Here is a 23,525-nt window from a genome sequence, read left to right as displayed (position 1 = left end):
CATATAGGTGAAATATATGTAAAGCATATGACTTCAGCATGTGGGTATTACGTGCAAACATTTCTGCTCTCTGCTCGTCCCTCCTCCCATCTCTGTCCACTCCCTGCCCTCTGTCCATCTTCTCCCCTTCTCTGTGTGTCCACTCCCTCCCCTTCTCCTGTCCACAGACCTGTCCTGCTGTTCATTTCACCCCCGAATGCTTCCGGTAGTAAAATGATCCGAGATTCGGATCAAAGATCCGGATCTCTTCAATGATCCGATTCGAATCATCCGATCATTGAAAAGATCTACAGCCTACACACACAGCAGCAAATACTTTGCAGCTGCGCAGTTTAGGCAGCGAGTCGCCGAGCGCTTCTCATGCATATAGTAGCTGAGTGAGAGCCGTCCCGTAATTGGATGCTTGTACGGCGCATAGCACAGTGATTGGCTATTGGGGCTCGGTGCGCTGGTTGGCTAGCAGTGACAAGCTGGTGAAGCTGATGGACCAGGGAAGTAAACGGGATAGTTGCAGAACTTCCGGTACACGGCGCCGTGTACATAGTACGGAACTGTACGGAGAGCAGCTTAGCAGGTAGGAGCCCAGTATGTGGGGAGTGCTGTGCATAGCAGACTACGGGCTGCGCTCTCTCGCCTCTGCCAGCCGGCCACTGTCCCATCATGAGACTGCTGTCAGCCCTGATATAGCACTAGTCTGATTATATGTATGTTCCCCTCCATACAACCAATCAGAGACATGCTACATGCTTTAGTGTGGAACCCTCCTCCCCAATAGGGATTGATGGGCATCTCCCCTCTCCAGAAGTCATTCCTCTTCACTTGTTACAGATGTCTTGAGAGAGAGAGGAGAGAGAGAGAGAGGTGTAGGTCAGGGTGCCAAGTAGGAGAGGCAGGCCCGGATGCTGGCTGGCATAAGGCAGATGAGGGTGCCGAGTAGGAGAGGCAGTTCTGGGTGAGGAGAGATAGGCCAGGGTGCAGAGTAGGAGAGTCAGGTTAGGGTGCTGGCTGGGTAGAGTCAGGTCAGGGTGCCGTGTAGGATAGGCAGAGGTCAAAGTTCTAGCTGGGGAGAAGGCTGGTCAGGGACCTTGGTGAGGAGCGTCGGGGACCTGGGTGAGGAGCGTCAGGTCAGGGACCTCGGTGAGGAGCGTCAGGTCAGGGACCTGGGTGAGGAGCGTCAGGTCAGGGACCTGGGTGAGGAGCGTCAGGTCAGGGACCTGGGTGAGGAGCGTCAGGTCAGGGACCTGGGTGAGGAGCGTCGGGTCAGGGACCTGGGTGAGGAGCGTCGGGTCAGGGACCTGGGTGAGGAGCGTCGGGTCAGGGACCTGGGTGAGGAGCGTCAGGTCAGGGACCTGGGTGAGGAGCGTCAGGTCAGGGACCTGGGTGAGGAGCGTCAGGTCAGGGACCTGGGTGAGGAGCGTCAGGTCAGGGACCTGGGTGAGGAGCGTCAGGTCAGGGACCTGGGTGAGGAGCGTCAGGTCAGGGACCTGGGTGAGGAGAGTCAGGTCAGGGACCTGGGTGAGGAGAGTGAGGTCAGGGACCTGGGTGAGGAGAGTGAGGTCAGGGACCTGGGTGAGGAGAGTGAGGTCAGGGACCTGGGTGAGGAGAGTGAGGTCAGGGACCTGGGTGAGGAGAGTAAGGTCAGGGACCTGGGTGAGGAGAGTCAGGTCAGGGACCTGGGTGAGGAGAGTCAGGTCAGGGACCTAGTGATGGGAATTCCGGCTCTTCTCAGAGAATCGGCTCTTCTGAATCGGCTCCCATTAAAGAGCCGGCTCTTATGGCTCCTCACCCAGGTCCCTGACCTGCCGCTCCTCACCCAGGTCCCTGACCTGCCGCTCCTCACCCAGGTCCCTGACCTGCCACTCCTCACCCAGGTCCCTGACCTGACGCTCCTCACCCAGGTCCCCCAACGCTCCTCACCCAGGTCCCTGACCTGCCTTCTCCCCAGCTAGAACTTTGACCTCTGCCTATCCTACACGGCACCCTGACCTGACTCTACCCAGCCAGCACACTAACCTGACTCTCCTAGTGCTTTTTAAAAATCACTCCCATTCAGCGCTTATAGTGTGGATCCAGCCTTACCGCATGTGTGATTGTGAATAGAGTCCAATGTGTTGCCTCCCCTGCTTCTCCCAAACCGGCCATTAAACTCAGTCAGCCACACTATACCTTCACCTGTCTCTCCCCAGCTAGCACTTTGACCTGCCTCTCCTACTCGGCACCCCGACCTTACTCTCCTCACCCAGGTCCCTGACCTGACTCTCCTCACCCAGGTCCCTGACCTGACGCTCCTCACCCAGGTCCCTGACCCGACGCTCCTCACCCAGGTCCCTGACCTGACGCTCCTCACCCAGGTCCCTGACCTGACGCTCCTCACCCAGGTCCCTGACCTGACGCTCCTCACCCAGGTCCCTGAGCTGACGCTCCTCACCCAGGTCCCTGAGCTGACGCTCCTCACCCAGGTCCCTGAGCTGACGCTCCTCACCCAGGTCCCTGAGCTGACGCTCCTCACCCAGGTCCCCGACGCTCCTCACCCAGGTCCCCGACGCTCCTCACCCAGGTCCCCGACGCTCCTCACCCAGGTCCCCGACGCTCCTCACCCAGGTCCCTGACCTGCCTTCTCCCCAGCTAAAACTTTGACCCCTGCCTATCCTACACGGCACCCTGACCTGACTCTACCCAGCCAGCACCCTAAAGCACTCAGAAAGCGCTGAGCAATCACAAGCACATAGAAAAGCGCTTATAGTGTGGGTCCAGCGTAACAGATTATTTACTGCTAGATTACCGCCAGTGATAATTTCCGCATTTTGTCCACATTCACTAAAAGTTTTCTGCATGCGGGAACAATGCGTAAAAAAAAAAAAAAAATAGGGAAACGTGGAAACCATGCAGAAAAAAAGTGGCATATAAAAACTTGTCAAAAAAAAAAAATTAAAGTCCAGCAAACACAGCGCTCAAGGCTCCAGACTCCATTTAAGTCAATGGGAAGCAAAATATATCACCAAAGTACTAGTAGGTGATATAAAATCGGTAGTTAAGTCAGAAATAATGCGCCCCTTGTTGTCTGAATTTTGTTTTTTGTGGGAATTACTGACGTTTGCAGACTTTTACCACACTTTTTGCGCATGCGGGAAAACAATGCGTACAATTTTACGCATGCGGTAAATAACCATGCATATAATTTTGTGAATGTCAAGATGGTCTTATTTCAGTCGGGAATTTACCGAAAGTGCATTTCCGCATGCGGAAAATGATTGTGAATAGAGCCCATTGAAGCAGCACAGTGTGATAAATGCCGAGCTTACAAAATCACTCACCCAACCACAGGAACTTGTTACCCTGTCTGCTGTGTGCCTTCTTCCAGCCCTGCCTCCCTGAGCTAGTGTGTAATCACTGAAATGGAGGCGGGCTTACTGGATGGAGACAGGGGAGGATACTGCAAGGCATAGAGAGGAAGACACTTCAGGGGGCGGAAACAAGGACGCTGAAGCCCACAGTTCTTTTAATTCTGTTGTCCGTGGACTTGCTGAAATCTGGCAACACATACTTGGAGCTGCCGGGACACACAGGTTGGAAACGGTTGGGCTAGACGGTAGTGCTACAGTCACAGCTGGCACTCACTAAGATCACCTGCCAAAGGCAAGGGACACTCTTGGGGAAACATCAGGGATTCTGCCAAGAGTTTGTATTGTCTCCTTGTATCTGCATGGGTTTCCACCAGGCACTCCAGTTTTCTCTCACATCCCAAAAACATACAGACAAGTTAATGGGTCCCCCCCAAATTGCCCCTAGACTGAGATGGACATATGACTATGGTAGATGGTAGATATTAGATCGTGAGCCCTTCTAAGGGACAGTTAGTGACATGACTATATACTCTGTAAAATGCTGCAGAAGATGTCAGCGCTAAGTAAATACTAAATAATAACAGCGTAAGACGGTGCTAGCATGGTTGAGGTGAGCCAGCAAGAAAGTCTATATGGAAATTCTGCGAACATGATTGGGTGGACAGCACCCTTTCGAACCTCTAAGTTTCAGAAAGGTTGTAGTAATAATACACCCACACAATTCAGCCAATTAGAATGCTTCAAGTTGTAGACATTGCTTTGATTTGAGAGCTGTTCTCTATGAACTTTTATGCTGGCTCACCTCAACCATACTAGATCACGAATCCTCCTCACCCAAGCTCTACTGTTACTTAAAGTACAACTGTAATGAAAGGGATACGGACACCAGCATATTTCTTTCCTTTTTAACATTAACAGTTGCCTGGCTATCCTGCTGATCCTCTGCCTTTAAAGAGACTCTGTAACAACAAAAAGATCCCCTGGGGGGTACTCACCTCGGGTGGGGGAAGCCTCAGGATCCTAATGAGGCTTCCCACGCCGTCCTCTGTCCCACGGAGGTCTCGCTGCAGCCCTCCGAATAGCCGGCGACTGTGCCGACTGTTCAATTCAATATTTACCTTTGCAGGCTCCAGCGGGGGCGCTGTGGCTGCTTTCGCTCCGAAGGAGGCGGAAATACCCGATCTCAGTCGGGTCCGCTCTACTGCGCAGACGCCGGAGACTTGCGCCTGCGCAGTAGAGCGGACCCGACGGCGATCGGGTATTTCCGCCTCCTTCGGAGCGAAAGCAGCCAGAGCGCCTGCGCAGGAGCCTGCAAAGGTAAATATTACGTCACCGCTGTACGGAGGGCTACAGCGAGACCCCCGAGGGACGCAGGACGGCGTGGGAAGCCTCATTAGGATCCTGAGGCTTCCCCCACCCGAGGTGAGTACCCCCCCAGGGGCCGTTTTTTCGTTACAGTTCCTCTTTAATACTTTTAGCCATAGACCCTGAACAAGCATGCAGCAGTTCAGGCGAGTGTGACATTATTGCCAGATCTGACAAGATTACCCACATGCTTTTTTCAGGTGTTATTCACTACTGCATGCAAATAGACCAGCAGGGAGGCCAGGCAACTGGTATTGGTAAAAGAAAATAAATATAGCAGCCTCCATATCCCTCTCATTACAGTTATCCTATAAAGGGTCCCTCTTTTTTTTTTTTTTTTTTCCCCTTTTCATGTTGTGGTTTCGCCTCACCCTCTGAATCAATATGAGGACAGGAGTGGGAGGATGATTTGGCCACACACATCATTGATGGAGAGAACCAAAACCTACAGTAGTGCCAAGAAGAAAAATCGAATTGGCCACAATTGCCTCAATTCATTAAGGGCAGTTCTGTAAAATCATTTAGGTCGGTAAAATACAGCATTCAGTATTTTACACTTTTTTTTTTTTTTGAAATTCACTAAAGATTTTCCGCATGCCCTGCTGGTAATTTACAGAACAAACATGCTTCAATTCACTAAGCCCTGCTCGGTAAGTCTCACTTTACCAGCTGTGGAGCAGGTCAGCAATCAGGCAGAAAGCCGTGTGTATGAGGGTTGGAGCACACCAAGAGCGATTCTCAGCACTTTTAAAAACGCTAGCACTTTAAAATGCGTTTAATGTATGGGATGGATCACACCAGAGCGGTGTGTTGTTAGTTTGGGTTTTTTTTTGCGCAAACGTATTTGAAGGTGGTTACTCCTCAATGTTGAGTATAAGAAAAGTGGAAAATCACTATAAAAATGCTATAACAGAGCGATTTTCCAAGCAGTTCCAAGCAAAGTATAGAAGTATAAAATTGCTACACAGAAACGCACCAAAAATAGCTAAGCGTTTGTGATTATGGTAGCGATTTTTGGTGTACACTAGTCATGGTTTTCTGTCCAGTGCATCCTCGACATTCCTTTACATGTGCTGCAGCCACCATGGGGAGCTCTTCTGTAAAAGAGGATACAGATTTTCACATCTGAAGGGATTCAGAAAAGCTATATAAAATGTCTCCTTCCCCTGCTTTGCTAGAGTGAGCCCCGCCTTCCAGGGTATTGGACCAAATCAGGAGAGAAGCAAGGCTGTGTGGCTCTCCCTATTGGCTGTCTGGTATATCTGTCAATATGTTAACGAATATAGAGACCCGTTTTTTTTCCGCTGATCAGAGCTGGAGAAAAATACGAAACACTTTTGCTTGATTTTCCAAATTATTTCATCTTTGTGAGTTGCAATTTCTTGAGGTATTTACCACACTGCAATTTCTTCAAGTCGTTAATTTACCTCACTAGTCGGTAATTTTTTAATTTCTGTGCAATAATAGTGTTAATGAATTAGAATTTGGGAAGATGATTGGTAAAATCAGTAATTTTCTGCATTACCAAATGTGGTAATGCTTAGTGAGTTGAGGCCATTTATGTCAGACACAAAAGACTTGTCTAGAATAGGTCCACTTTAAAACCCAACTCTAGGCAGAATATAAAAGGTTGCTTGTGAGGATGAAACCTCTCCCTTCCGAGGGATTTTCCCTCTGGCCCTTTGTCTCCTTCTTCATTCTCTGTTCTGATCCCCTCTTTTCTCTCAGCATCACTATTGATCTCAGAAAGGTGTAGCGGCTATCTTGGAGGTGGCAGCCTCAATATGTCTAACCCTGAACAGAGAAGAAGAGGGCTCTGTAGTAGAAAACACTTTCTAGGAAGGCAAATATAGTGTTTGGTTTCACATAATTACTTTAAATTCTTTCTTCAGAGTTGTTCTGTAACGCCAGAGTTTTGCTTTAACCTGTGGTAGTGACAGGAAAGGGATAAGCCAAAAGATTCCTGGAACATGAGTAGATTTTGTTATACACGTGGACACTATATGCATTTGAGTATTTGTGCCATTTTCCTTAGGCACATTGAGCTACCCATACACTGCACTCAATACATATGATAATATTGGGTGAAAATGAGTGATTTTTCTGTATTTACATGTTTCACATATTTCCATAAGGATCAGTTCACACATAGATGGACCTAACCAGGGCAGTGCTGTTTCTGTACGGATATGCTGTACCTTTCTGTGGTTTGTTGCTAAGTCTGTTGACACTCCTTAATGGATGTGTGTCATTTATCACATAAATAGTGATTTGTTAAGAGTAAACAGAACATGAAAATCAACACAGTACAAATGGACATGTTCAAACAGACCCATAGAAAAACGTGTCCCTTCTGCATTTCTGTTGTGGTCGTCTCTGGCAAAAGGACAAGCAGTAGACTAGAGTAATCCAGGCTTAAGTATTCTCTTCAGAATAGTCCTTATTGCTTGAAGTCTTTTTCTCAACTGCCCCTCTCTAAACACCTGAGATACTTTACTGTTGCGTGAGAAAATCCTAAAAGAGAAGCTAGCACCAGTTTTTCTTGCACCAATGATCATCCCTCCATTCAAAGTTGCTTACCATATTTTTCGGACTATAAGACACTCCTGACCATAAGACACACCTAGGTTTAGAGGACAAAAACCAGGGGGGGGAAATATATACCAAACCTGATGCATCCATGGTGAAGAGGCATCTTCTGGATTATGCCCTCTTTGTACTTCATGCCCCTTGTACCTCTTGTGTCTCCCTGTGTCCTCCTCTGTCCCCATGTGTCTGCCGCTGTCCTCCTTGTGTCCTCTTCTATGCCCCTGTGTGTTCCCCTGTGTCCTCAGTTTGTCCCCCCCCGTCCTCCTCTGAATGGGCTCAGTACAGGTAGTCCCTGGCATTGGGGCGGGTTGGAGGTCCGCATTGGCAGGCGTTTACAAGTCAGGAACTCCCTATATTTGGACTATAAGACACAGTGATTTTTTTTTCCCCCACTTTTGGGGGAGAAAAGGTGAGTCTTATAGTCCAAAAAATACAGTAAATCTTTTGCCTTGTCCATTTTGACTTTGACTTCTGTGATAATTTCATTGTCCGAAGCTGAATGCTCCCTTTTTTATATGCAACTCTGTGTTGTTACATCACTGTATGTCACTGTTGGACTGGTTTTCTTTCAAAGAAGGGTTGTCTCTCATTTTTGGCCACTGAGTGTATGTGAAGTAAAAGTTTGAATTATCAACCTTTTTAGTAACTTGGAAAAAAACTTCTTGCACACTTGTTTGATTTTTGCTTCTGTTTGCCACTTTATCATATTTAGAGCATTTCACTGTATACATTTCTATTTTTCTTTATTTTTCCTGCCTAGTTTGCCTGTGAAAATACATGTACTCTGTGTTCTAAAGTTAACATTTAAAAAACTGGAGAAAAAGATTTAAAAATTGGAAACAAAAAATTGCAATTAAACCTCAATCATACTAAGCTAGGTCTCTGTGTGTTCACACTCATCCCTGATTCCACTTACAGCATGCTTGTTCCAGGGTTGTCACTCTGAAGCCACACGATCAGCTTGACAGCAAGGCAAGTAGTATTTCTAAAAGGGAAAATAGTTGTAGGCCTCCATATTCTTGATACTACAGTCTTTTTTTTTTAATAATGTGATTTAAAAGTATATGTGAAGAAGAGTGATACGTTTTGCCATGTAAGTTTGTAGCAATGTTGAAAACCTCCAACTGTGTGGAAGCTTCTTGTCATGTGCTGCATGGTGTCAGGGGAGAGAAGTAATGGTTTCCATTTATACTTCAGCAGACAAGAGTCAGATGTGAAAGAGGAAGTGGAGTGTTCACCTGAGAGCTCGCAACAGCTAGAACCGGAATTTTTAAACTGTGCCACTGATGTGTCTCAATACAAAAGATCAGACACCCTACTTTCCACAAATAACAATGGGCTTGGTATAGAGCATGGGTGAGTTGAACATTTCTACTTCATGCAAAGTATATCTGGTGAAACTGATTTTCCAGCCTGAACTGTTCTCATTTCCTTTTATGTTGTGTTGAGTAGTGTGAAGAAGGGTCTGGTCTTCTGTCAGGTTTTTCTTATTATCTTGGTTCTAATTGGAGGATTTCCCTTTGCTTGCTTTACCAGTGACACGGTCATGGAAGGAAGTGTATTGCTACTTCCATTGAGAATATCCTTTTATACAGTAATTGCTGTGTCTCGGAGTACAGCAAGCAAGCTGAAATCTACAAAACAGAGATGCAGACCACAGTAAAAAAATTCACACGTATTCTGACAGTTTTTTTTCCAGGGCTGTGGAGTCGGAGCCGTGGAGTCGGAGTCGGAGCAATTTTGGGTGCCTGGAGTCGGAGTCGGGAAAAAAATGCTCCGACTCCTAATGAATTTGTAACTGTAATTAAAATAGAAAATATGATGAAATGTTCTATTTCTCAGATAATGGTCATTAAAAATAATGTATATATACAGTAATAGCTGTGCTCAGTCCACAAAAATGAAATAAACCAATCAAAATTAGTTACTTGTGCTGCTTCAATAAAGCAGTCCCCGTATTTTTAAAGTCAGATATGTATATCTGATTGTGACTGTACAGTATATATGATGTGTACACAGGAATCTCTTATATATACTAAATAACGTCTATGCTGTAAGAGTAAAGCCTGATGTGTAGCCGTGTCACTAATAGAGATGGTCAATGAGAGGGAAATAATTCTGTGTTGATGCTGGTTTATGCAAATATATGCACTCTCTTTGCTCATGAAATGAAATAATTTGATATGTTGTTAAAATTTGGTTTGGTGACTACAAATTAAAGGGTACCCAAGACGGATGAAAACAAGTGTTATACATACCTGGGGCTTCCTCCAGCCCCCTTCAGGCTAATCAGTCCCTCGCTGTCCACCTCCACCAACTGGATCTTCTGCTATGAGTCCTGGTAATTCAGCCAGTCAGCACAGTCTGGCTACGTGCCGCTTCCACAGCCAGGAGCATTCTGCACCTGCGCAATAGTGCTGCGCAGGTGTAGTACGCCCCCGGCGGCGGAGTGTGTGCATGCGCACTACGCCAGACTGGCTCAAGTACCTGGACTCATAGCAGAAGATCCAGGTGGCGGAGGAGGACAGCGAGGGACTGATTAGCCTGAAGGGGGCTGGAGGAAGCCCCAGGTATGTATAAAACTTCAATTTCATCTGTCTCAGGTTTACTTTGTTACACAGTAGTACTATACTCTACATATGCACTCCCCACAGAGCTGCAGGGAATCCACTGAGAATGCTGTGCACATTGAACAGAGAGGTGTTGTCTGTCACCCATAAACCTGGTTCAGATTGTGCATGAAAAATGTGTAATAGAGGAAGAATCTCCTCATTCCCCTGCAGAGTACCTGCACATCATTCTTACATGTACCCACAGTTACATTGCCTAGGGCCTGATAGATGTTCTTTGTTCCGGTTTGTACCTTTTACAAGTACTCTTACCAAGGACTAGTTTTAGTCTAAAGGGAATAAATATAGTAGTCTACATATCCTTCTCACTTCAGTTGTCTTGGCAGTTAAGAGACGAATTTCACGTTACATACTGTTAATCAACAAAATTGTAATATGCAAATTAGAGGAGTCGGAGTCGGTGGAATCCTAAACTGAGGAGTCGGAGTCTGTGGATTTTTGGACCGACTCCACAGCCCTCGTTTTTTCCACAATCCCCAGAGGTTATATACAATATAATACAATAACATTTGTAGAGCACTTTTCTCTCATAGGACTAAAAGCCCCATAGATGTGTTTTAGATCAATGCGTAGTTGCAGGGTAGAATGTGTTACAGAGGAAATAGTTAAGTGTTCATCAATGCCAGACTAAATAGGTGGCTTATAATTGTGGACTTCATAGACCTCATAGCTAGCAGGGGCATGCGTGCCCCTGCTAAAACGCCGCTATAGCGCGGCTTAACGGGGGTCCCTGTCCCCCCAAACCCCCTCCGAGCAGCGGGGGAGCGCTTCCTGGTTGGGGCAGGGCTAACCGCCGCAGCCCTGCCCCATGCGCGTCTGTCAGACGCGTACCTCCGCCTCTCCCCCGCCCCTCTCAGTCTTCCTTCACTGAGAGGGGCGGGGGAGAGGCGGCGATGCGCGTCTGATAGACGCGACTGGAGGCAGGGCTGCAGCCGTTAGCCCTGCCTCCAGGAAGATCAGCTCCAGCGACCTTTTTCCGACCCAGGTTTGCGGGGGGTGGGTTGGGGGTGAAGGGACCCCCGTTAAGCCGCGGGATAGCGGCGTTTTAGCAGGGGCACACGTGCCCCTGCTATATATAAGACCTGAAGCGAGATTTAGTCTCGCTTCAGTGTCTCTTTAAGATAACATGTGACGAACATATAAAAAGTATTTATTCTTACCTGGGGCTTCTTCTAGCCACCTGTAGTCTGTTAACTCCATTAATGCCGGTGTGGACCTTTCTGTTCTCCCACAGTGGAGTCCGCGATCCAGCCAGGTTGGGGGCCACCGAGCATACGTGGTCCCAGACACACCCAATGATCACACTCCCATGGCCACCCGTGCGCAGTGGCCAGTATCCCAGCTGGATAGCGGACTTCACTGCTGGGGCCTTATAGTTTAATAAACACCAGTTGCTAATCACAGGTTATAATGCATTTTGCCACTTTTTACAGTATATGGGTATGGGGAGATTTTTTTTTTTTTTTTCTTTGAGAATGTAGGTCTGTCTTCCTATTTTCTGTGAAATGTTATATTATGTTATATTATGTTTTGTTTTAGAGACAAATATGATAGCCTGGACGTCAGAGAGATCTGTGTTAACCAGTTTGCACAAATAATGGACTTTGATCAGCAAAATACTGATGCTGTGGTTTTTATGCCAAAAAGCTCAACAGAGGAAGGGCCCACTGTAGTGCATGGAGTTGCAGAAATGAGAGGCCTGGAATGTTGCAAGAAGACCAAATCGGTTCCAGAGCCCCAAGTTCAGCACATAGTTGGGTATGATATCTGTAGCACATTTGTACAACTCATTCTTGTCAATAGAAGAACAATAAAAATGAAACTCCAGACAAATTAGTATAAACAAAAAACTAGAGCCAGCAAAAGTACAACAGTAACCAGTAAACTGCCATGAATATAAATTATAGGTCTAGAAAATAAGCATATATCGAAATAGTATCCAATATATTAAGGACAAATCCCTTTAAAAAAAAATGTCTGCAGTGCGGCAGGTGGCAGACAGGCGGGTTCGTTCTTCCTGGGTAAGGTGCTTTATTTATTTTTCAAACTTGTTTGACAGAGAACTCTGTGTTTGGTTTGCTGCAGCGTTATATTATTCCATTACACAGTTGTACCTTGTACCATTACCGCTGTACCCGGAGTTATTATTTGTATCAGACTTATATTATACTGAACTGTCTTGTTCCTCCTTTCTGCTGGTATGTTTTTAATTTGTTTTTAAAGGGATATGTCCCTAAAAAATTGGATACTATTTAGATACAATTAATGTCTCCATGTGTGTATATATTGACATTTTGATCACGTCATGGCTATCTTGTTTGTGTTAAGTTACTATAGTACTCTTTTTTTTTTTCCTCCATTTTATGTGGCCCCAGTATCTTACCCCCGCGTTGCTATAGTTATGAGACTGTTAAATGAATGTTAAATCTTAATTAATAGTTAGCCCGCAACTTAGGACTATATTTTAGATTTTGGCCCCTTAAGTGATTGAGTTTGACACCCCTGGCCTAGGCTGTTATATCATTGGGAGGCCAGAACTACTAACATAGGGCAATATACACTCACCTAAAGGATTATTAGGAACACAATTCTAATACGGTGTTTGACCCCCATTCGCATTCAGAACTGCCTTAATTCTACAAGGCATTGATACAACAAGGTGCTGAAAGCGTTCTTTAGAAATGTTGGCCCATATTGATAGGATAGCATCTTGCAGTTAATGGAGATTTGTGGGATGCACATCCAGGGCACAAAGCTCCCGTTCCATCACATCCCAAAGATGCTGTATTGGGTTGAGATCTGGTGACTGTAGGGGCCATTTTAGTACAGTGAACTCATTGTCAGGTTCAAGAAACCAATTTGAAATGGTTCAAGCTTTGTGACATTGGTGCATTATCCTGCTGGAAGTAGCCATCAGAGAATGGGTACATGGTGGTCATGAATGGATGGACATGGTCAGAAACAGTGCTCAGGTAGCCCATGGCATTTAAACGATGCCCATTTGGCACTAAGGGGCCTAAAATGTGCCAAGAAAACATCCCCCACACCATTACACCACCACCAGCCTGCACAGTGGTAACAAGGCATGATCGATCCATGTTCTCATTCTGTTTACGCCAAATTCTGACTCTATCGACTTATCAGACCAGGCAACATTTTTTCCAGGCTTCAACTGTCCAATTTTGGTGAGCTTGTGCAAATTTTAGCCTCTTTTTCCTATTTGTAGTGAGATGAGTGGTACCCGCTGGGGTCTTCTGCTATTGTAGCCTATCTGCCTCAAGGTTGTGCGTGTTGTGGCTTCACAGATGCTTTGCTGCATACCTCAGTTGTAAGGGGTGGTTACTTCAGTCAATGTTGATCTTCTATCAGCTTGAATCTGTCGGCCCATTCTCCTCTGACCTATAGCATCAAGAAGGCATTTTCGCCCACAGGACTGCCGTATACTTACTGGAAGTTTTTCCCTTTTCACACCATACTTTGTAAACCCTAGAATTGGTTGTGCGTGAAAATCTCAGTAACTGAGTAGATTGTGAAATACTCAGACCGGCCCCTCTGGCACCAACAACCATGCCACGCTCAAAATTGCTTAAATCGTCTTTCTTTCCCATTCTGACATTCAGATTGGAGTTCAGGAGATTGTCTTGACCAGGACCACACCCCTAAATACATTGAAGCAACTGTCATGTGATTGGTTGATTAGATAATTGCATTAATGAGAAATTGAACAAGTGTTCCTAACAATCCTTTAGGTGAGTGTATAAATATAGGAAGTGTTTCTGATGCTGAAACCAGGATATTTGACATAAAAGTGGGTATCCTGAATCATTTACTACATTCTACTATATGTCATTACAGTGCCTCTTTAACCTCCTTAGCGGTATGCCCGACACACTGGCCTCAGGAGTCCCCCATGCTTAATTAATTTGATCAAATGGCTGCAAAACCTTCAGCTAGCGCTAGGCTAGCTAGTACAGGTGTCCGGACCACCCCTTCGCCCCCGATTTCCCCCTCCCCGTTTATACATTACCCAGCCTGGCTCCAGCGTTCGGCGCAGCCTCCCCGCACAGCTCCTGTCTCTCTATGGGGAGGATCAGGTTTGTGCATGACATTGGCGACGTCCTGTTCGATCCTCCACATACAGAAGACCGGAGCTGTGCGGGGAGGCTGCGCCGATCGCTGGAGCCAGGCAGGGTAATGTATAAACGGGGGATCGGGGGCAAACTGGGGGTCCGGACACCTGTACTTGCTAGCCTAGTGCTAGCTAAAGGTTTTGCAGCAATTTGATCAAATTAATTAAGCATGGGGACACAAACGAACAGAACCTCCTGAGCGGCGTACTGCTCAGGAGGTTAAAGCAATTCTGAGCCAGAAAAAAAAACATCCGGGGTGCTCCCCTTGCTTGCCGCAACAGGGAGAGTCAATTACCGCTGCTGCGGTCATTTAATCTATTGTGTTTTTGCAAAATTTAGAAAAAATGGTCGCGACCCTAGGGTCACGACACTGCAGCTTACGGCTATGGGCTTCTCATCACAACACAGAGAGGCAGGGAAGGGACGACAGAGAGGCAGGAAGGCGGGGTTTTGCAGGAGTGCCTTTACTGCTAATGACGCCCCTTCCCCCAATAGGCTTTGGACAAGCTGGCTGTCAGTGGATTGGAGGCGGCGCAGATAATTGTCCTGGGATGACTCAGGCATGTCATTTAGAAGGGAACATGTCTTTGTGCCCCATTTGCCTCCTCCCACCCCACCCCCCCTAAATACTGCCACGCGTAAAGAGTGAAACAAGGAGTATGTGCACTAGCAGTTATGGGTTAAAGGAAGAAAGTAGCCCTATTTAGGTAGAAGGGGTGTGCGGGAGAATGAACATGGCAATGGGTTCGATTAGTTGTGGGTAGGATAGGCTAAACCACTAGGGTGAAATGTGTAGAGAGTGGTATATGATTCACTTATCAAAGAGATTATGTTTTCATGAGTTTAAGGTATGGTGTTTTTTTGTTTTTGTTTTCTTGTACTAATGTAAACAAATTTGTTGACATTTAATTACTTCCACAAGCGACTTATTACATGGTAACTTATCTATTTAACCATTTCAGCCCGTGGGGATTTTTCACCTTTTGCATCAGAGTAATTTTCACATCCCATTCATTCGCTAATAACTTTATCACTAATTACAATTTATTGATCTATATCTTGTTTTTTCCGCCACTAATTAGGCTTTCTTTGGGTGGTACATTTTGCTAAGAATTATTTTTTTATAAATGCATTTTAACAGGATTAATAAGAAAAAAATTTAAAAAATTCATTATTGCTCAGTTTTCAGCCATTATAGCTTTAAAATAATCCACGCTACCATAATTAAAACCTATGTATTTTATTTGCCCGTTTGTCTCGGTTATTATTATACCATTTACATTTTGTCCCTATCACAATATGGTGCCAATATTTTATTTGGAAATAAAGGTGCATTTTTTTTCCATTTTGTGTCCATGACTATTTACAGTCTTATAATTTAAACAATGTTCGTAGTATACCCCCTTCAAATGCATATTTAAAAAGTTCAGACCCTTAGGTAACTTTTTTTTATTTATTTTTTATTGTAATTTTTTTTCCATTAAAAATTGTATTTGGGTAATATTTGGTGTGGGAAATAAACAGTTAATTTTTAATGTTGTTATGTGTAAATTGTAATGTAAAAAATATGTACATGTAGTTTTACTATTTGGCCACAAGATGGCCACCTTCAGTTTTTTTATTTCTTTCTCTCCTTGTGCTTCTTGCTTGACGTGCAGAAAGACTGAAGCCTCTAGTAAGAGTGCTTCGGGTTTTTCTGCTGGGGACACAGATCGGTAGATCCCAGGGCTACCGGGGGGACACCACGGGAGCGTGCCGAAGCGCTGCCCCTGCAGTAGAGCAGCCACCCGGACGTGAGCTTCACGCCCGGGCGGCAGAAATGGTTAATACCCTTTGCCCCTTGTTTTTCTCAAATGCCCTACACTACCTTAAAGCGGAATATAACCCTGCATTTCAACTTTGCTTTAAAACATTATTTACAGCATATTATATGCAACCAGCATTTTTTTTTTTTTTTTTTTTACTAGACCAGCATTGGAAGAGTTAAACACACAGCTTTAAAGTTCCTGGAGAGAACTGCTGCGGCATCCGAGGCTTACATAGATACATTTCAGCAAAACAAAATGTAACAACTGTGGAATGACTCACTCTCTCTGACTGTGCAGGAGTTGGAGGACAGCCAAAGAGTGTGTAACATTCACCACTTGCTACATTTTGTTTACTGAAATGTATCTATCTAAACTTTGGCTGCAGGGAGCAGCTCTCTCCACAGAACTTTAAACTCTGTGTGTAACCCTTCCAATGCTGGTCTAGTAAAAATAAAATGCTGGTTGCATATAATATGCTGTAAATAATGTTTTAGAGCAAAGTTGAAATGCTGGGTTAAATTCCGTTTTAATTGTTTGAAGTCTAATGCTGGGAATACACAATGCGTTTCTGAGGCAGATAGATGGTTCGATAGATAGACATGTCCGATCTCACTTTCGATCGTTTTACCACTCTATTTCTAATAGAAGTGAATGGAAATTGATAAGAAAAAATAAGAGAATCAAACGGAAAAACGAATTGAAACCCGATGAAATGGCAAATAGACCGCAAAAACGCATTGTGTATTCCCAGCATAAAGATTCTGATCCCAAGTAGTGTGGAAATGTAAAAGATTTTTAGTGCTCAATTTTTCTTTCTACAAATATGGTAATAAAAGTTGCAAACATCCAGCAAGAGCTCTACGATAAATCGGTAACAAAAATCAGGGACCAAAAAGGTAATCGTAGTAGATATACCGTGTAGATATACCGATAAAGAAGATAGGTTGCAGAATCTTATTAGAACGTGTATAGCATTAATCCTATGAACATATGCTCCTTAAATTTGTTCCTAAGTCAAAACTCCCTAAGAGCCTTTCCACACTGTATGGACCGTGTAATACAATTAAGGTTTTACATTTGATTATGCAAAGGAAAAAGTGGGAGGCTGACTTGACTGATGCTAAGAAAGCCTTTGACTGAGTGGCCTTGGTCTACCTGTAAGCTAGACAGGGATACTAGACAAAATCCTGTACTCCTGCTGATGGTAAAATGGCAAGGTAAAAACGAATACTGTACTTTCCAAAATGTTTATCTCAAAAATTGGACAAGGCTAGGATGTCTGCTGCTGCCAGCTGTTTTCATTTTACTATTGGAATCTTTTAATGGGCATGTCAGTGCCTTTAATTAAATGGTTTATAATAAAGTAGGGTAAGCACATGGTGGTGGGCAGGGATGGGCTTCCAAGTAGCCATGAGTTTCGAAATCTGAATGAATGCAGGTGTGATTGCGGGAACCGGGGGGAGAGGGGGTAACCTTATATCCTATGCGTATCATTCCCCTAACATGCGTTGTGTGTGATACGTTCCACTACTCACTACTGCACTTCCTCCTTCCAGCTTGAAGTAGGCTGTGCGGTAGTGAGTCTTGGAACGCGTCAATTACTCGTTGCATGTGGGGGGAATGATGAGCATAGTACCTCCTCCTCCCCCCTGCCCCCCCCCCCCCCCCACACACACACACACACACACACACACACACACCTGCATTAATTAACATTTAAAATCCGAGTAGCTATGAACCTGTAGCTACTCGGAAGCCCATCACTTTTGATGGCATTTGCAGATGACTTGTGTGGTGGTGTTTTGTTTTTTGTTTTATGTCTGCACTGACCAGATCTATGCCTGACATCCTTAAATTATTGGAAGCAATCTCAAATTGCAAAATTAATTTATCTTAAACTCAGACCTTAAAGGACACCTGAAATGGGAGATGAATATGGAGGCTGCCATATTTATTTCCTTTTTGAACAATGCAAATTGTCTAGCTATCCTGCTGATCCTCTGCCGCAAATACTTTTAGCCATAGACACTTGTTTCAGTTTTGTTCTGAAGCATGAGAGATCAGCAGGATGCTAGGCAACTGGTATAGATTAAAAGGAAACAGGGCAGTTGAAATATTCCTCTCACTTCAGGTGTCGTTTAAATATCTTTCTGAATCCGGGAGATGGGAATTCACGCAGCTTAATTCTTTCTCATGGGTTACATAAGGAGGTAAAAATGGTACATTTGGCTTTCTACTATTGCTGGTAAAATTCTGAGAAATCTTGGGTAAATGAAACTATACTGACATGGTCACGTTTTAGTAAAAAAATATAATTTTTATCTTATGCAAACACTTATCAACAGGGGCAGAGCCTAGTTAACTCAATTATATAGGCAAAGACTAAATCCAGGTTCAGCTGCTAGGTGGTTTATTTGCTATAAAAAACAAAACAAAAAAAAAAACAACTAGCAATGAGCTCTCTGAACGTCACTTGTTACCATTCGTACTAGCTAGGATTATTGATTGGTGCCGTAATGAAAGCTGGAAACAATGCTGACAGAGACATTGGATTGTAAAGCAGAAGGTATTTCTCGATAAGGAATTACACCCACCAACATACTGTTTAAAACTCCTTTAAAACAGCATGTCCTTTTATTAACATCTCAGTAATACCTAGTCCATTAACCGGACTCAAGCCTCATTGAAACGTACAAGGAAAGTCCCATAGTAGGACTCAGGATTCCATCCCTAGGGTGACAGTGCAAAGGTGACGCTGTACAAATGTGTCACTAGCCTCCAAGCTAGCGATGCGTCTCTTGCTATGGTGGGTGGAGGGTCAACCAGCAGCACACGACTGAGCAACGTGAATGGGGAGAATACTGCATTCATGCACCTGGGATCTTTAAAGTTCTAGCATCCTGGATCTTTAGCAGATGTTGTCCTGCCGCTCTACACACCCTGGATTCACTCTAGATTTTTGACCGAGGCAGTTTTTTTATGGGCCCCCACGGCTGTGTTCACTCTAGTGCCTGCATGTAAGTTTAGGAACAACAGGGAGGTGCCTCCTGGGCTGACTAAAAAGTCCCTTTCAGAAGGTAATTTCGACCAAGGCCTTAGGGTACATACACAAATTCAATTTTCATTGAACATGTTGAATGGCTAACAGATTTTGAATACTATGAACAGATTGTGTAGGTGTAATAAATCACCTTTAGCTCCGGCACCAGCAACTCATCAGAGCTGCAACTCACACCGACAGCATACAGGAGATAGAGCGGAGACAGCCACCTTCACCTTTCAAAGGGGTTTATTAAGCATCTTGTGTTACAGTTTGATTTCTTCAAAGTATAAATAGTCTTTCCTATGTCCTATGTACATCACATATATTTACAGCATACATACAGGAAGCTAGTATTCTAACTAGGAAGCATAGAGAGCCGGATAGCTGGAAAGTAGAGTGCCCCCCTTTTCCCTCCGTGCTCCCTCTTTATATGAACCAGAAAGAGTTAAATGTGACCTCACTGAGCCATCTATGATTGGTTCAGATCCCTTGTGATGTCAGGACACACACCTACTCGATTAATATTCAATAAGATATTATGCCCTAGTTGCAAGAATGTTATGTTTTATAAATATGGCCCATGTTGATTGTTCCCGTAGTACATTTGTCTGGGGCAGTGTAGGCCTAAGACCTTGGACTAGGAACATCTTCTCAGTATCTGCTTCTATCATTTGCTTCAAGCAGACACTGAGATGCTTCTGCCTGCATCACGAAAACCTCTATTTAAAGGTATATTCTGCGAACAAGCCTTTTACCTAAAACTCAGTCCAAATAACTGAGGCCTACTTAAATTATAACAGTAGGTAAGCTTTCATATTACATGGAAGTGCTAAAATTGGCCAGTCAAAATTAGATGTTTGAACATACCCTAAGAAAGTTATTTCTTTTCTCACAGGGGACAGAATGAAGAACTGATATGATCATGCACTTGTCCCACTACTGACCTTTCTCCAGATTAGGTCCTATATCTTTCTCCAGATTTAGGTCCTATATCACTTCCTCTAACAAAAAACAAGGTTTCATATGCACTCCTTTTCCACATAAAAAATATGCCTGTTGACATACCAGTAAGTTGAGATTTCTCATCCCTTTTCCAATGCTAGGAGAGGAGGCATAACCTGCTGGTCTCTGTAGACTTAAATTGACACTATAGATCAGAGTTTTTTACGGGTTTAGTTTACTTGTAAGAGTTTCTCAGTTTTGATGATTATAATAAAGTAATGAGGAGTCACAATCCAATTTAAGCAAGGGAAAATGTACTGATTTTGCACCCACTATCACAATATTTTTTTTGTATCATTGCTTAAAGAGAACCTGTACTGAGTAAAAATATTTAAAATAAACCCATGAGGTAACTTCAAATGAACATTGCATAGTTTCCTTGCCATCAGTTCCTCTCAGAAGCTCTTCATTTTCTTCTGACAATAATCCCTTCCAGTTCTGACAATATTTTGTCAGATCTGAAATATATCAGTTGCTGTCCATAAAATATCAGTTGCTGTCAGTTATAGCTGAGAGGAAAACTGATGTACCAGGTGATGTCCATGTTTCCCTATGGCTCAAGTGGGTGATATTACAGTTTAACAGTGTGCTGACCAGAAAGCTGTTATGGGTAATGACCATTTTCAAAATGGAGGACGGAAAATTCCCCTGATCACAGTGAACAAATAGGACTCAGGACAGGAGAAAGACACTGAGAAGTAGACTACATGGAAGGTAAGTATGACTTGTGTATGCTTATTTTACTTTTCATTTTCAGTTCAGGTTTTCTTTAAAGAGACACTGAAGCGGAAAAAAAAATGATATTATGATTTGTATGTGTAGTACAGCTAAGAAATAAAACATTAAGATCAGATATATCAGTCTAATTGTTTCCAGTACAGGAAGAGTTAAGAAACTCCAGTTGTTATCTCTATACAAAAAAGCCATTATCTCTACGACTTTTAAAGTCTGGAGAGGGCTGTTTTCTGACTTTTGTTATCTCAACTGTTAGTTAACTATTTACTTTTCCTCTGGCAGAGGAGAGGTCATTAGTTCACAGACTGCTCTGAAAGAATCATTTTGAATGCTGAGTGTTGTGTAATCTGCACATATTAGAGAATGATGCAATGTTAGAAAAAACACTATATACCAGAAAATAAAAATATGAGAATATTTTCTTTGCTGCTAATCTTCTAGTAATTATTCATAGTACACAACCAATTCATTATATCCTATATTTTTTTTCGCTTCAGTGTCTCTTTAAAGGAAACCTGAGATGAACAGGTACCTTAAAAATAAACATACCCCCTGAAAGTGTATGCCAAATACAGGCTATTTCTGTAATTTTTTGTTGCTCTCCTGTGCTCATTTCATTCTTAATTTTTCATTTTTATCCTGTCTAAAATCCAAGATGGCTGCCATCTGCTTCCTGGTCAGTGTTACACTGTGTGTATAGTTCTCCATCAAATAACGTATGCAGAGGCATCCTACCTAATAAAACCACTGTGTCCCTGCGTCCCATGTCCGTGTGTGTATCCGTGCTCTGCACTACTGCGCATGTGCCGCACGGACAGCCTTTGAAAAGGGAGCAGGATGGGCCAGGGGGTGCCCGGGGCGGGCGCCCTGACAATGCGGCGGCAGTCACAGGGGAGGGAGGGGAGGTTCCGAAACAGACCTAGAGCCGGCTTAGGTCTACTAGTGTGTGTGTGTGTGTGTGTGTGTGTGTGTATATATATATATATATATATATATATATATATATATATATATATATATATTTTATTATTAATCTTATTATTATTATTATTATTATTATTATTATTATTATTATTAAAAAAGTACAGACATATATATACACACAGGACAATTGCTTTTACTTATTCCTGAAAAAAGACAAGCACAGTTGCAGCATTTGATCTGTGTACAGTCATCAGAGCGGTAGAGCTGTGTCCCTGTGTGTTCCTGGCTGATATGGGGAGAGAAAAGTGTGTAACTCTAGCAGGGACACTAACTAGCTGGCTAGGTAAAAAAATCTTTTTACTGAGCTGTTTCTCCCTTCACAGGCACTGCTCTCTGATGCCTTTCTGTGCACAGATAGGGAGAACACAGACAGAGAGGGGGGCGGGCTTAACCACTTTGTCTTCCTTGACGTATAAAAACGTCAAGGAGGACAGGCGCGCTCCCGTGGCCGATCGCGCGCGTGCACGCGCACTCCCGGCCGCGGATTCGGTAGCCACGAAATCAATGTATGGGGCTATGGAGCCCGATCACTGATTCCTCTCCCCCGCTGAAAAAGCGACAGCTTCTCTCGGAAGCTTCGCTTTTTCTGAAGCTATGTCCCTCTAAGCGTACATTGTACGCTTAGAGTGACGTCATGTAAACAAACTCAAGATTGCCATCTTGTGGCCAAAAAGTAAAACTACAAGTAAAAGTAAAAAAACATTACAATACACAAATATTTCCCCAAATAAAACACATTTATATCCCATCCTCCCAAAAATGCCCACATAAAATGTTTAATAAAAAAAAAACAAAAAAACATTACTATAAAAAAAACAACACATAAATATTTACCTAAGGGTCTAAACTTTTTAAATATCTATGTAAAGATGAAATATTTCTCTCTGTTTTTTTTTTTATAAGCTTGTAAATAGTGATGAATGCAAAACGGAAAAAATGCTCTTTTATTTCCAAATAAAATATTGTCGCGATACATTGTGATAGGGACATAATTTAAACGGTGAAATAACCGTGACAAATGGGCAATTACAATACGTTGGTTTTAATCATGGAGGCATGTATTATTTTAAAACTATAATGTCCGAAAACTGACAAATAATGAATTTTTTCTCTTTTTTTTCTTATTCTTACTGTTAAAGTGCATTTACAGTAAAGTAGCTCTTAGCAAAATGTACCCCCCAAAGAAAGCCTAATTGGTGGCGGAAAAAACAAGATATAGATCAGTTCATTGTGATAAGTAGTGATAAAGTTATAGGCTAATGAATGGAAGGTGAACATTGCTCGGATGCATAAAGTGAAAACGACTGAGAGCTTAAGTGGTTAAGCAGACTCCTCTCACTGCTATAGAGCTTCCTGATAAAGCAGCCGACTGAGCGCTCAGTCATGGGTTTTTACAGGGGCATTACAAGCTCACAGGGCAGATCAGAATGAAACAGACAGCAGGGCATGTGTCTGTTCTCATGTCCGTACTAGTATATAGTATTAACCACTTGAGGACCTAGGGCTTTCTACCCCTTAAGGACCGGCCACTTTTTTTCCATTCAGACCACTGCAGCTTTCACGGTTTATTGCTCGCTCATACAACCTCATACAACCTACCACCTAAATGAATTTTGGCTCCTTTTCTTGTCACTAATAAAGCTTTCTTTTGGTGCTATTTGATTGCTCCTGCGATTTTTACTTTTTATTATATTCATCAAAAAAGACATGAATTTTGGCAAAAAAATGATTTTTTTTAACTTTCTGTGCTGACATTTTTCAAATAAAGTAAAATTTCTGTATACATGCAGCGCGAAAAATGTGGACAAACATGTTTTGGATAAAAAAAACCCATTCAGTGTATATTTATTGGTTTGGGTAAAAGTTATAGCGTTTACAAACTATGGTGCCAAAAG

At 43.5% G+C, this 23,525-nt stretch overlaps 1 protein-coding gene across 1 annotated transcript in view; it reads left to right on the top strand.

The window, feature by feature from the left end:
- The first annotated feature begins 453 nt into the window (after window positions 1-453).
- OTULIN (OTU deubiquitinase with linear linkage specificity) overlaps window positions 454-23,525 on the top strand; it is a 92,877-nt gene continuing 69,805 nt past the window's right edge. The window contains exons 1-3 of the mRNA XM_068236724.1: window positions 454-574; window positions 8,496-8,654; window positions 11,468-11,686. Of these exons, the coding sequence (XP_068092825.1) occupies window positions 483-574; window positions 8,496-8,654; window positions 11,468-11,686 (470 nt within the window). The 5' untranslated portion in view covers window positions 454-482. The remainder of the gene's footprint in view (window positions 575-8,495; window positions 8,655-11,467; window positions 11,687-23,525) is intronic.

This window comes from Hyperolius riggenbachi, chromosome 5 (genome assembly GCF_040937935.1).
Source record: "Hyperolius riggenbachi isolate aHypRig1 chromosome 5, aHypRig1.pri, whole genome shotgun sequence".
Taxonomy (NCBI): domain Eukaryota; kingdom Metazoa; phylum Chordata; class Amphibia; order Anura; family Hyperoliidae; genus Hyperolius; species Hyperolius riggenbachi.
The sequence above is the reverse complement of the archived record's forward strand: the minus strand, read 5'-3'. Positions and strand labels throughout refer to the sequence as shown.